The following is a 13459-nucleotide window of genomic DNA, read 5'->3' as shown; positions in this document are numbered from 1 at the left end:
AATGTGCTTAAGTAACCAATATATAACAATTGAGTAAAATCTTACAAACAAACATTCTAATTATAATTTTCACAATAATATTTAATATACTTATTATTTATAACTTTTCAAAATAGATAACAAAATGCATCACTTCAACAAATTAAGCTAATGATGAACATGATATCAAACCGATAACAATTAAAAAAAAATACCAAGTACCAAATTGGATAAAAAAGATACTAAGTATTTGAACTAATGTTATCAGTATCAGATACTAATATCGGTACGAACTATTATATCCCAAATTTCATGGTTTTAAAATACTGAATACCTGTTAACATTAACAATGCCAAATTGCCAATTCGGTATTTTGATATCAAATTTTCAATAGTCTTGCTAACAAACCTATGAGACTTTCATTTTCAAACATTTTCTCTCCATAAGAACGAAAGAACAAGAAGTCAAAGGGCTTTTTGGCAAATTTCCAAAGACTAGGTCCTTTTTTTCATTTCATTAGTTGCCAGATCTGATGAACTGTATCAGCCTGATACAAATTTTAGCAATTTTTGTTGAGAGAGACAGAGAGAGCGAACAGTAAGCATCATCATGGACGCTCTAAGGAAGCAAGCAAGTAAGCTTAGAGATCAAGTTGCCAAACAACAACTGGTAATTCAATCACCCTAAATTATATGATCAGAGCTCAAGTTTGGATGTGATTTACATATAGGGTTTCATTGCTCTTGATGATAATTTACTCGCAACACTTACATACGTAACATCTCATCTCACATCCACCGTTGTTTTGAGCTCATTGGAAGTCTCTGGTGGTGGACTGATAGTTAGCTACCGACTAATATCGATTTGAGAGGCTATTCGGATTGGTGGTCGTCACATCAAATTACGAACACCAGTACCTAGAATTTGCAGCTAATAACGATGATTCAGTTTGATTTTGACAGATTTGAATTTATATAATCGTAGATTTCAACAATCGTATAGTTGAATTTGGAAATAGGGAAGGTTTAGTGTGTCTTTGTGTGTGTAGTTTCAATCCATTAACTATTTTCCTTTCTGTGTTACTACCCTCTCTGTTTCCCTACGCAGAGCTTCACTCTAACTCTCGATGTCACTTATCTTCTTCTAAAATGCAGATGGCTACCTATCAGTTAGTTAATGTTCAATGTTCTGGCAATGTTTTTGTTTCAGGCTGTGATAAAGCAATTCAGTGCAAGTGGGTATGAGCATTCAGATGTTGTGGTTATTGATGAGATGGAGATGCAAAGACACCAGCAGTTGGAGAAGCTCTACAGATCAACTCGTTCAGGAAAGGTAAAAATGCAAATGTAATTCACTCTATCTTGATGTTTTTCACTTTTTCTTATGGATAATGTTTCTTATGCTGCTTTTTCTTGTGGTGCATATTCTGTGTCTACCTGTAGTTTCACCTCTTCTTTTCTCTTCATCTCTTTGTTTTTTGTTAACTACTTTTATATTTGTATCTTTTACTTGTTGTCTCTTGCCTTTATCTTAGTTCCACTTCTACCTAGAGTGTGGTTAAGAAGACTCTTGCAGTTACATCTCTGATCATATATATATATATTTCCTCCAGGAGTTTCAAAGAGAACTGGTTAAAGCAGCAGAAACTTTTACATCCATAGGATATAAACACATAGAAGCAGGTGAAAACTGCAAACTACTCTCAGTTTTCTAACACCTTACATGGCTTCAATTTTCTTTACTCTTTATTTTTTTTTAAAATCAAAATCAGGAACCAAATTATCTGAAGATTGCTCCAAATACGGAGTGGAAAATGCTCATGATGAAATTTTATCCAAAGCTGCATCTATCTATGGTGATGCACGTAAACACGTGGAAAAAGAGCAAGAAGATTTCACTAGGCTCTTATTTTCACAGGTTCTTATTAGTTATTTCCATATATATATATACAAATCCAATTTCGAAACTTAAAAAAAAAAAAAAAAATTCAGGTATTAGAACCATTAAGAGCAATGATAAGTGGCGCTCCTTTGGAAGATGCTCGCCATCTTGCTCAACGTTACAGCAAAATGAGACAAGAAGCCGAGACTCAGGTAACCTTTTTTTTTTTTTTAAATTTTTTTTAAATAAGTAAATAAAACAGGTTGAATGAATGATGGAATGGCGTTGATTGTAATTAATTGTTAAAAGCAAACAGGCATCGGAAGTTTCTAGAAGACAAGCGAGAGTGAGAGAAGCTCCTATCCCTGAAAATGTGACGAAACTCCACGCAGCTGAAACTAGAATGCAGGAACTGAAAGCAAACATGGCTGTTTTAGGAAAAGAAGCAACTGCTGCTTTAGCTGCTGTTGAATCACAGCAACAAAGGCTCACTTTTCAGAGGCTTGTTGCAATGGTAAATTGGTAATTGTATCTATCTGTTTGTCTGGATAAATAAAGTGCTTAATCCATTAAGACAAGTTTCATGCTTTTGAAGGTGGAAGGAGAACGAACTTATCACGAGAGAGTCGCTGCTATTCTACATCAGATTGAAGCAGAGGTTTCTACTTTCTTTCTTTCTTTCTTTCTTTTTTTTTTTAATTACAAATTCACATTAATTGAATATTTATTTAAAAATTCGATAGATGGTGTCGGATAAACAAAGAAGAGATTCCGCCCCTCCTACAGTTCCATCAAATCTTTTGTCCGATAAAACCAAGTACTTTTTGGCTGAGGTAACTTTTTTTTTTTTTTTTAAAGATATTTTTGAAATACGTGTAAAAGACGTAAATGCCCTTGCTAATGGCGATGCAGGCTATGCATGCGTTTGAAGCTTCATCAGATAAAGAACTAGACTTGGCAGTTGGTGATTATGTTGTAGTTCGAAAGGTTGATTTTTTTTTTCCCAACAAATTTTTTATTTTTTAGGGTGAATGGTAAATGACGAGTTTACCCTTATTCAGGTGAACCCATCAGGATGGTCTGAAGGGGAATGCAAAGGTAAAAATGGTTGGTTTCCATCAGCTTATGTTGAGAGACGCCAAAGGCTTCCTAACTCTAATGGCACTAACGAGTTTTATTAAATCCACAAATCAAATTTTGTTTGTATTGTATTTTAGTGTTTTACTCTCTTTCTTTCTCACATGTTGGAAGCCACGTCAACTTCAATTTGTAGCATTTTGTTTGTTGTTTCATAGGTTTTGTATTTTGATATTCAACCTTTAAACTAAGTGGGTCTATATTCAATATTCAAATGATTCCTTTCATTATTTTATGTGCTTCAAAAAGATTAAGGAGTTTGGAAGCTGTCAAAACTCAAAAGTCTAATCCAATGTATATTGTGATAGTATTGTTTTTGTAGGTATATTTAACTTTAAAAAAAAAAAAAAAAAAACGAACTATAGAGGTCGGGTCAAACTAAGCATATTGAAGTTTGGACAGTTTCAGTCTGATCTTATTACCCAACATATACATATTCAACTTGCTCGACTCTCATCAAGTGTATTTTGATATTTATATATAAAAAATTTAGGGAAGATATCATATATGATATAAATTTGTCCATTTTAGTTTTTAAATTTCATATTAACATTTAATAAACTTTCAAAATATCAATTTGCGATGATCGGTATATTTTTAAAACATTTATAATCATTTTATTTATTTTTTATGTTATCAATCGATTATTATACCTCTGTATAAATATCATCAATGTATTTTTTATAATCTTTTGAAATATCATATTTATTCAAATTATTATTTTGTCCAAATTTAATAAGTTTAATACTATAAAGAATTAACTATGTAATTCTTATTATTATATTTTTTCATTTTTGTCATTTCTATTTTCGTCTTTTATCGTTGAAGTTTAAAAGAGTTAAAAGATCAAAATATTTCTTTATTTTCAATGTTGCGTCTCATGGTAATTGATAGGGTGAACATAAGTCGGTATTCGTCTAATTATCTAAAACCTGAACCGACGGTTATTTGAGTTTTTGAACTGGAGTTGGAACAAGAACCGATTAAACTGGTTTCTTAGATTTTGGAACAGGTCATGGACCCGTTTGCTACTGGTTATGCGTACTCAATTTCTAGAGTTTTTCAAAAGTTAGCAATTAAAAACCATAAACTAAAACTCTATTTTCAATTTCAAATTATTAGTAATTTTTTTATTAATAAGAATAAGAAATCGACACACATAATAAATGAAATTACATTAGTCTACATGTTAGTAAGCCTTCTTTGTTGAAACCTAACGATCAAATTGTTTAAAAATTATTTAAAAATTATTCATTGTTCACCGGCAGGAACAATAGCATTTTCAACAAAAAAATATATATATATAAAACACCACAAGCCAATTCCAAGAGTCTAAAGAATAAGCTTTGACAAGTAGGTGTTATACTTATCAAATGGGTTGAATTTAACTCATTTAATTACTTAGAAAAATCAAAAATCAAATTGGTACTTTTAAACATATTTATTTATTAATTTAACTTATTAAATATATATTAAAAACTAATTTTTTAGTTATTTTGTCATTAATAGTTTTTAACTTGTTAAAATTAATTAAAATAATAATTTGGATAACATAGCATTTTGAAAGTCTATAAAGAATATAAATGATATTTTACATTTAAATTTATAAAAAAAATATAATAGTCAATTGATCAAAAATAAAATTAAAAATAATTATAAAATATTAATTTTTTTTTTTCTAAAATTTGAATTCTGAAACTCTACACTTTATAGTAAATAATATATATTATAGACAAAACTATAAAATGGTCCCTGTAGTATGTTGAAAATTATCACTTTGGTCCAAAAAATTTTGGACTTGCATCACCGGTCCAAAACATTAATTTTGTTGTAAGTTTGGTCTAATTCAAAATCATATGTGTTTGAATTGACATTTTTGTCCTTTCTGTTCGTTTTCCATTTTCTTTTTATTACTTTCATCATAATAATAAAAAAACAAAAAACCTACCCCTAATAACCCACCCATTCCCCTCATTAAAGTGTAACGCCTAGTTCCCGATATGAATTTATCTTTGCAATTGTTATGATTTTCCTTGGAGAACTTGGCAAGTTAGAAGCCTAAATAAACTCATCGAGTAGAAGTTGTCTTGACCACGAGGTTTCACGAGGCAACTCGACGAGTCGGCCGCTCAAGAGGAGACCCTAATTTTAGGGTTTTGCACCCTATTTAAAGATCTTAATTCCCAGGTGTTGGCCTCATTTCCAGCCTCCATAGTCACTAACCCTAATCTCGAAACCCTAAAGCCTTTTTGAGTGTTGTAAGCTCTTTGTGAGTGTATTTTGGTGTATTTGAAGCCCTTGGAAGAAAGAGAAGCTTGGTGCAAGGTGGTGATTCAAGTAGGAGCCTTCAAGATCTTGATTCTTTGCACCATTTCCAGCATATTTTGGGTATAAAGTTCAAACCTTGCTTAATATTTGATTAGATCTCTTTTTGGGTTAGTTTTGAGGCTTTTAGCCATGTTTGGGTGATTGGTGGGGTTGAAGGATGTCCTAAGTGTTATTCTTCCAAATCTATGGTCCTCTTGAGCTCTTTTGGCATAAAGGTGCCAACTTTATGGTCTTAAGGGCTCCATCCATGCATTAAGTCCATCTTATGGCTTCTTTTGAACATTTGAGCTTCTTCTAAGCATACTTGAAGGTAAAATTGGAAACTTTCAAGATCAAAAACACAAAATAATATGGAATAACTCTGCAATTTTATTGAGAAAATATAACTCTAAAAACTCAATATTTTATGCATAACATCATACCTCGATATCTATACATATATATTCCTAAACTATTGACTTATAGAATAAGACTAGGAAACTTAAACCAACTTGTTTAAGCTTCAAGTTTACTTGGACTCCAAGTCCTACATGAATTAGGATTCCAACAATCATCCCCGAATCTCTATGTCCTTTTAGAGAATTCTTCAATCCCGATCAAGCTCCGCATTTCCTTGAACTTGGTTCGAGCTAGTGGTTTTGTAAGAATATCCACCTTTTGTTCTTCACCAGGAATGTACTCCACCTCCACGTGTTCGTTTTCGACACAATTATGAATAAAGTGAAACCTCGTGTGAATATGTTTACTTCTTCCATGAAAAACAGGATTCTTCGTTAGTTTGATAGCCAACTTGTTATCAACTCTAAGAACCACTTTCTCTTGCGCTTTGTTCATGATTTCTCCGAGCAAATATTGAAGCCATATTACTTGACATGCAGTCGTCATGGCTGCCATGAACTCCGCCTCACAAGATGATAAAGCAACGATATCTTGCTTTTGCGAACACCATGTTATCAGAGATGACCCGTAGTAGAAAATGAGACCAGTTGTGCTTTTACCGTCATCTGGATCAACATTGTGACTACTATCACTATAACCAATAAGTCGAATTTTCCCCATCCTTTCGTACTTGATTCCGTATCCCGTTGTTCCTTGTAAGTACCTTAGAATGTGTTTGATTGCACCACCTTGTGATTCTCTTGGACATTGCATGTATCGGCTAACAACTCCAACCGTATATGCCATATCGGGTCTTGTTTGCAAGAGATATATAAGACATTCTACCACCTTTCGATATTGTGTCAGGTCGATTTTGGGTTCATCTTCGGCCTTTGATAATTTGTTTCCTGGTTCCGTTGGAATGTGGATCCGATTGCAATCATGTAATCTGGCTTCTTTTAGAAAGCATTGAGCATATGCTTCTTGGTTTATAGTAACCCCCGATTACTCTTGCTTAAATTCAATGCCAAGGTAATAAGTCAATCTTCCAAGATCCGACATCTCAAAGTTCTTGGACATCTTTAATTTGAACCTCTTGGTCATTTTCAAATTTGTACCGGTGACAAATAGATCATCAACATAAATTGCTAAAATTAGCAAGTTAGATCCTTCACTTTTTTGGTACACCGATGGTTCTTTCATGCACTTTTGAAATTTCATACTCTTCAAAATCCCATCAAGCTTCGTGTTCCATGCTCGGGGTGCTTGTCTTAGGCCATATAATGCTTTCGTAAGGCGATATACTTTATGCTCATTGCCTTTCTTTATATAGCCTTCCGGTTGCGATACATAGACGGTTTCCTTCAATTCTCCATGTAAGAATGTTGCTTTAACATCTAAGTGGTGAAGCTCCCACTCATGAGTAGCGGACAAGGGTATAAGAAACCAAATGGTTTCGATTCGATCTACTAGGGTAAATACTTCTTGAAAATCAATATTGAGTTCTTGTACGTAACCTTTAGTAACCAACCTTTCCTAGTATTTATTGATTGTGCCATATGCATTTTTCTTCAATTTGAACATCCACTTAATTCCAATCGGCTTCACCCCCATAGGCTTGTTTACAAGAGTCGAAGTATTATTTTTGTTTATCGAATTGATTTCCGCATCCATGTCCTTGACCCACTCTAGTTCTTTCTTTGCTTCTTCAACAGATACCGACTCGTCATTAGTTGTAAGAAGAAGTTCTTCGAGATTATCAAGATCAAGCTCATAATCTTGAAATCGTCTTGGAGGTACTCTTGTTCTCGAGGGTCTTTGATTTGCAGCTCCTTGTTGAACATTATTATTTACCGGACTTGGTTGTTCATTATATTGTACTTAATCTCGTGATTCGATTCAATTGGATTATTGTTTACATCGTCTCCTTGGTTGTTGTTCGCTTTGTCTCTCGGATAGTCCCATGGTATTATGAATGACCCTGATTCTTCATTGTTGGTTCTTGCTTCTTTAATCCAATCCCACCCTTTGGTTTCATCAAAAATAACGCCTCGACTCACGATTATTTTTTGTGTCACCGGGTTAAATAACCAATAAGCTTTCATAGCCGGTTCGAAACCAACATGCACTAGTGGTCTTGATCTTGCATCCAACTTCTTTAGATTAACTGGTTCAAATTTTGCATGTGCTAGACACCTAAATATACAAACATTTTGTAAATTTGGTTTTCTTTTATACAACTTTTTGTATGGAGTTGTATTACCAAGGAATCTTGTGTAAACTCGATTGATTAGATTTGTAGAGTGATTTACCGCTTCTCCCATAAGTATTTTGGAACATGCATTGCCTTCATTATACTTCGTGTCATGCCCATAAGTGTTAGGTTTCTTCGTTCCACAATTCCGTTTTGTTGTGGAGAGTATGGGGCGCTAAGGTGGTGTTTGACTCCATTTTGATCACAAAAAGAATTAAACTCGAGAGAAGTAAACTCACCTCCTCGATCATTTCTAAACACTTTTAAAGGCTTTCCAATTTCATTCTCCACCAAAGCTTTGAATTTTTTGAAGTGTGTAAATGCCTCACTTTTTTCTTTCAAGAGATAAATCCACATAAATCGTGAAAAGTCGTCAATAAGTGTAAAAATATACCTATTTCGACCCTTGGTTGCCGGCGTGATTGGACCGCATAAATCACCGTGAACTAGTTCCTGTTGGAATAGTGTCTAAGGCTATAACTATATTCGGTGGTGCATGGTCCTTTTGGGTTGCCTTCACCATAGCAACTTGAAGGATGATTTGTTAAGAGAGAGTAAGTATTATAAGGAATAATATTTAGCTGTTTGATTAATATAAGTCATAAATTAATTGGTATTAATTTGGTGACTTAAAGAGATTAATTAAATAAGAGGGTATAAACTGTCAATTGTTTGATAGTTAGACTTTAGACTGTAAATCCATTAGGATGGACCTTGGACGGATTCTAAGAGCTTTAGGATAGCCCAAAATCGTCCATAGGGATATCTATGGAATGGATTTGGATAGCCTTAAGAGAAGATTATCCAATTAGGGTTTAGGGTGAAACCCTTAAGGAGTCTAAAGGTATAAATAGGCCCTTGGGATGTGGAATTCGTGTACAACCTTTCAGAACCTAAAGCAAGGAACCTCTGGTCGAATTCCATCCCCTCTCCTCTCTCCTAAATCATCTTGCTTGCTATTGGTGTTTGTAAGCCATTAGAGGAGTGACAATTGTGACTCTAGAAGCTCCAAGACAACCAAGATCAACAGGGGATTCAAAGGTATGATTCTAGATCTGTTTTAATATTGTTGTTTAACCTAATTAGCCATTAGAAGTCTTGGATTCAAAAGCATGTTTATTAGAAAGCCTAGATCCAAGCAATAGGGTTTTGCATGCGCACATAGGAAAGTTCTTATGGCTAAAACCCAACAGTGGTATCAGAGCCTAGATTGGTTTTCTACAAATTGTTGCTTGAATAACTGAAACAAACCTGCAAAATTCGATTTTTTGGATTTTGAGTCACTGACTCGTCGAGTTCCAAGGTGGATTCGTCGAGTAGGACTGACTCGTCGAGTCCCCTTGTGCACTCGGCGAGTCCAAGCGTCAGGAATGGCCAGATTCGGGATTTTTTCATAATTATCTTATGGAAACTTACCTTAATCATATTAGATCAATGTAAATCCGATTTTTTGATAAATATGACTATTATCTTGATCTAATTAAAGATATTTATCATCTAATAAAATATTTAATTTCCTTATATGATAATAATTAATTATTTTGGTAATTATCTTCAAAGAAATCAAGATAAATCAAATAAAGATAATAAGAATATTAATTGTTAATTGGAATTATTTGTTATTTGATCCTCTATGTTTTTAAATGTTTAAAACCTACCCTTAAGTTTTGAAATTTATATTTGTGATTAAAAGTTTTTAATTTAGACAACTTAAATTTCAAACACTAGATTTTGAAAAGTTTAAAATGCAACCCTATACTTATATGATATTACTAGAATAATATATATATGTATAACTAAATGCTAGTCTTACCGCTAGTAGGCCTCATTCACGAAGCCGATCTATAAGGTGGGTATAAGGTTGCGGCCTATAAAATGGCGCTTAATGGGTGTACACTCACACCCACCGCTTGCTTGATTGGTGGAGGGTCGTTAGCCGAACGGGTAGGATAGGGCAACCTCATCCTCTCATTAAAAGTATAATAAGAAATACAAAGTAACTAAACTTTCTTTTTAAATTTCCCAATCTTAGTTACTTTAGGAAAAGTGAATTGATGCAATCCCATGAAATTACACTTTGCACCTTGCTAAGATGTTAGTGGAGCGTGTGTGGTTTACCGGCACACTAATTGGTTCTAAGCGAAGGTGGCAAAGGGTGATTCATTGTTTATCATAGTTCGATGGAGCGTGTGTGGTTTACCGGCACATCGAATAGGTGATCGTAACAATGAAGGCACCATGTGAATTTGCATGGTAATTCACACCCGCTTTGTGATCCTCGGCATCCCAGTCACAAATAAGAGGGGCATATCGAGATTTAAACATGCCATTGAATAGTTCAATGAATCTCATCCGAACCTAGGAATTCTCAAAAACACTTAGGACCAAAAGTTTAAGTTTTGTGATGGAGAATTAGTGAATCGTCATTCACTTACCTTCAATTTATTTGCATGTTGGATTACGGCATCCCTTTTCTAGTATGTAAATGTTATTGTTGGATCCTAGCCCTAATTTTTCTTATTGGGTGATAATTAGGGATTCTTGTTCTAATCTATCTTTGTCCTTTCTATAGATGTCAAACGCAAACAACGCTGCTGCTAGTCCTTTCACGTTGATGAGCCTTTGCCAAAAGGTCACCTTCGATGGAACGAACTTTGGCGAATGGATAAGATACATTCGCACCATTGCTCGCTATGACGATAAAGAGTATGTCCTCGACGAGAAGCTCGAGAAAATCAACCCCGAAGTTGCTACTCCCGCCGAAATCACCGCCTTTGAAACCCATGAGCGAGATGCAACGAAAGTACATTGCATCATGATCGCCACCATGAACTCCGAATTCCAAAAGTCCTACGAGGACATGTATCCATACGAGATGCATCAAGACTTGTTGGAGAGGTACCACCAAAACGCGAGACAAGAGCGTTACAAGATTTTCACTAACATGATTTCCGCTAAGATGGGTCATGGAGAATCTCTTACCGTGCACTTGCAAAAGATGCAAAGGTATGTCGACCGCCTTCGCAAGTTAAATGTTGACTTCGGCGAAGACTTGGCGATCGACATGGTGCTTCACTCTTTGCCTCCGATGTACAACCAATTTAGGATGACCTACCACATGAACAAAGAGGAGGTCACTCTAAGTAAACTCCAAGGTCTCTTGAGAGTTGCTGAGAGCAATTTCAAGGACAAGTCTGTTGCACCAACTCCCAATCCATCCGCTGCTCCTGTCTTGGCTATTGGTCAAGGGAAGGGAAAGAAGAGGAAAGCTTCTTCAAATAACTATCGAAAGGTGAAAGCCCGAGATGGTTCCTCTTCTAGTGGGACCAAAGTTGATCCCTCTAGGCCCTGCTCTAACCCGAAGGAGGCAGAGTGCCACCACTGCCACAAGATAGGACATTGGAAGAGAAGCTGCCCGGATTACCTGCAAGCCATCAAGGAAGGAAAGATCAAGCCATCTTTCGCAGGTATATATACAATAAAATCTAACGATTCTAATCATGCTATTTCTTGGGTTCTTGACACCGGGTGTGGTTATCACATTTGTTCTAATGTGCAGGGACTAAGAAGAAGTAGGGATGTGGAGCAAGGAAGGATCAATCTAATCATGGGGAACAGAAGATCGTCGCCTGTGACCAAGATTGGAGTGTATTCTTTAGTGCTTAAGAATAGTTTAGTTTTGGATTTAAACAATTGTTGCTATTCGCCAGAAATGGCTAGAAACATCATTTCATTTCATGGTTTATATAGACAAGGTTTTAGATTTTCTTTTAATAATGAGAATGGTTCTATTTTGGCTTATCTAAATGGTGTCTTTTACTTTGAAGCTATACCATGTAATGGAATATATGAAACTGTTATGATTGTTGATAACTTAGGAAATGATGTTTTGAATATTGATTCTTCCACTAGTATGGATAAAGCATCCTTGTGGCATTATCGTCTTGGACATGTCAACAAGAAACACATAGCCCAACTCCAAAAGGATGGAGTGTTGGAGTCATTCGACCTTAGGGAAGATGACACATGCGAGTCTTGTTTGCTTGGAAAGATGACTAAGTCACCCTTCACGAGTACTTGTGAAAGGGGTGAGGGACTATTAGACCTAATACATACCGATGTATGTGGACCTTTTAGATCAACCACGAAGGATGGGAACCGCTTCTATGTGACCTTTACCGATGATTATAGTAGATATGGGTATATCTATTTAATCAAGCAAAAGTCAGAAACCTTTGAAAAGTTCAAAGAGTTCAAGAATGAAGTGGAGAATCAATTGGGCAGGAAAATCAAGATGCTTCAATCCGATCGAGGAGGAGAGTACCTAAGTCTTGAATTCCACGATTATCTCAAGGAGTGTGGAATAGTTTCGCAATTGACGCCTCCTAGGACACCGCAATTGAATGGTGTGGCAGAAAGGCGTAATCGAACCTTATTGGATATGGTTCGCTCTATGATGAGTCGTGCTTCACTACCTATCTTCTTTTGGGGGTATGCCTTAGAGACTGCCGCCTATATCCTTAACCGAGTCCCTACTAAGAAGGTTGCCAAAACACCTCACGAGATGTGGACAGGGAAAGCTCCCTCGTTGGCACATATCAAGGTTTGGGGTTGTGAGGCTTTCGTAAAACGAGATACTCACGACAAGCTTGAACCTCGAAGCGAGCGATGTATTTTCATCGGCTACCCGCAAACTTCCTTTGGATATCTCTTCTATAGACCGAAAGATAATGTTATCTTTGTTGCGGTGAGAGGAGTTTTCCGAGAGCGAGAACTCATAAGCCAAGGAGACAGTGGGAGGCAAATCGAACTTGAAGAGATTCAAGAGTCGATAGATAAAGGAACCTCTACCGCTGGCGTTCAACCCGAGGAGGAAACTCCGGTTGAACCGATTAACGAATCCTTACCTCTTAGACGTTCCGATAGAGTTAGAGTTCATCCCCAGTTTTATGGTTTTCATATCACTACCGAAGGGGACACGTATATTAGTGATGGTACACTAGTAAATCTTGATGAACCTAATAGCTATAAGGAAGCCATGGCAGGCCCGGAGTCTGCGAAATGGAAAGAGGCGATGGATAGCGAGATCCAATCCATGTACGATAACCAAGTTTGGAATTTGGTTGATTACGTGCCCGAACGTAAGACCGTAGGGTGCAAGTGGATCTTCAAGAAGAAGACCGACGTGGATGGGAACGTACACACATATAAAGCGCGATTGGTTGCGAAGGGCTTTACTCAAACTCCCAGAGTTGATCATGATGAGACCTTCTCACCAGTTGCGAAGATTAAATCTATTAGAGTGATGCTAGCAATTGCCGCATTTCATGATTATGAGATTTGGCAAATGGATGTCAAGACCGCTTTCCTTAACGGAAAGTTGGCTGAGGATGTTTACATGGATCAGCCAGAGGGTTTTGTGGATCCGAAGCATCCGAATAGAGTGTGTAAGCTTGAGAAGTCCATTTATGGACTTAAGCAAGCGTCTCGCAGATGGAATCT

The 13459-nt window shown here is 36.0% G+C and overlaps 2 protein-coding genes across 2 annotated transcripts; one reads left to right on the top strand and one right to left on the bottom strand.

Moving 5' to 3' along the window:
* The first annotated feature begins 483 nt into the window (after window positions 1-483).
* Window positions 484-3227, top strand: LOC145006253 (SH3 domain-containing protein). The gene is made up of 10 exons (XM_078965342.1): window positions 484-648; window positions 1189-1311; window positions 1592-1661; window positions 1751-1896; window positions 1971-2072; window positions 2177-2374; window positions 2456-2518; window positions 2604-2693; window positions 2773-2847; window positions 2922-3227. The coding sequence occupies exons 1-10, from the start codon at window positions 589-591 to the stop codon at window positions 3039-3041; spliced, it is 1047 nt and encodes a 348-aa protein (XP_078821468.1). The 5' UTR covers window positions 484-588; the 3' UTR covers window positions 3042-3227.
* Window positions 3228-5889: 2662 nt separating this feature from the next.
* LOC145006769 (secreted RxLR effector protein 161-like) lies at window positions 5890-6510 on the bottom strand. The gene has a single exon (XM_078965822.1). It carries the CDS (start codon window positions 6508-6510, stop codon window positions 5890-5892), a length of 621 nt encoding a protein of 206 aa, XP_078821948.1.
* Window positions 6511-13459: the final 6949 nt, after the last annotated feature.

Source organism: Lactuca saligna, chromosome 7 (assembly GCF_052625555.1).
Source record: "Lactuca saligna cultivar CGN05327 chromosome 7, ASM5262555v1, whole genome shotgun sequence".
Lineage (NCBI taxonomy): Eukaryota > Viridiplantae > Streptophyta > Magnoliopsida > Asterales > Asteraceae > Lactuca > Lactuca saligna.
This window is presented reverse-complemented; position numbering and strand designations above follow the sequence as displayed.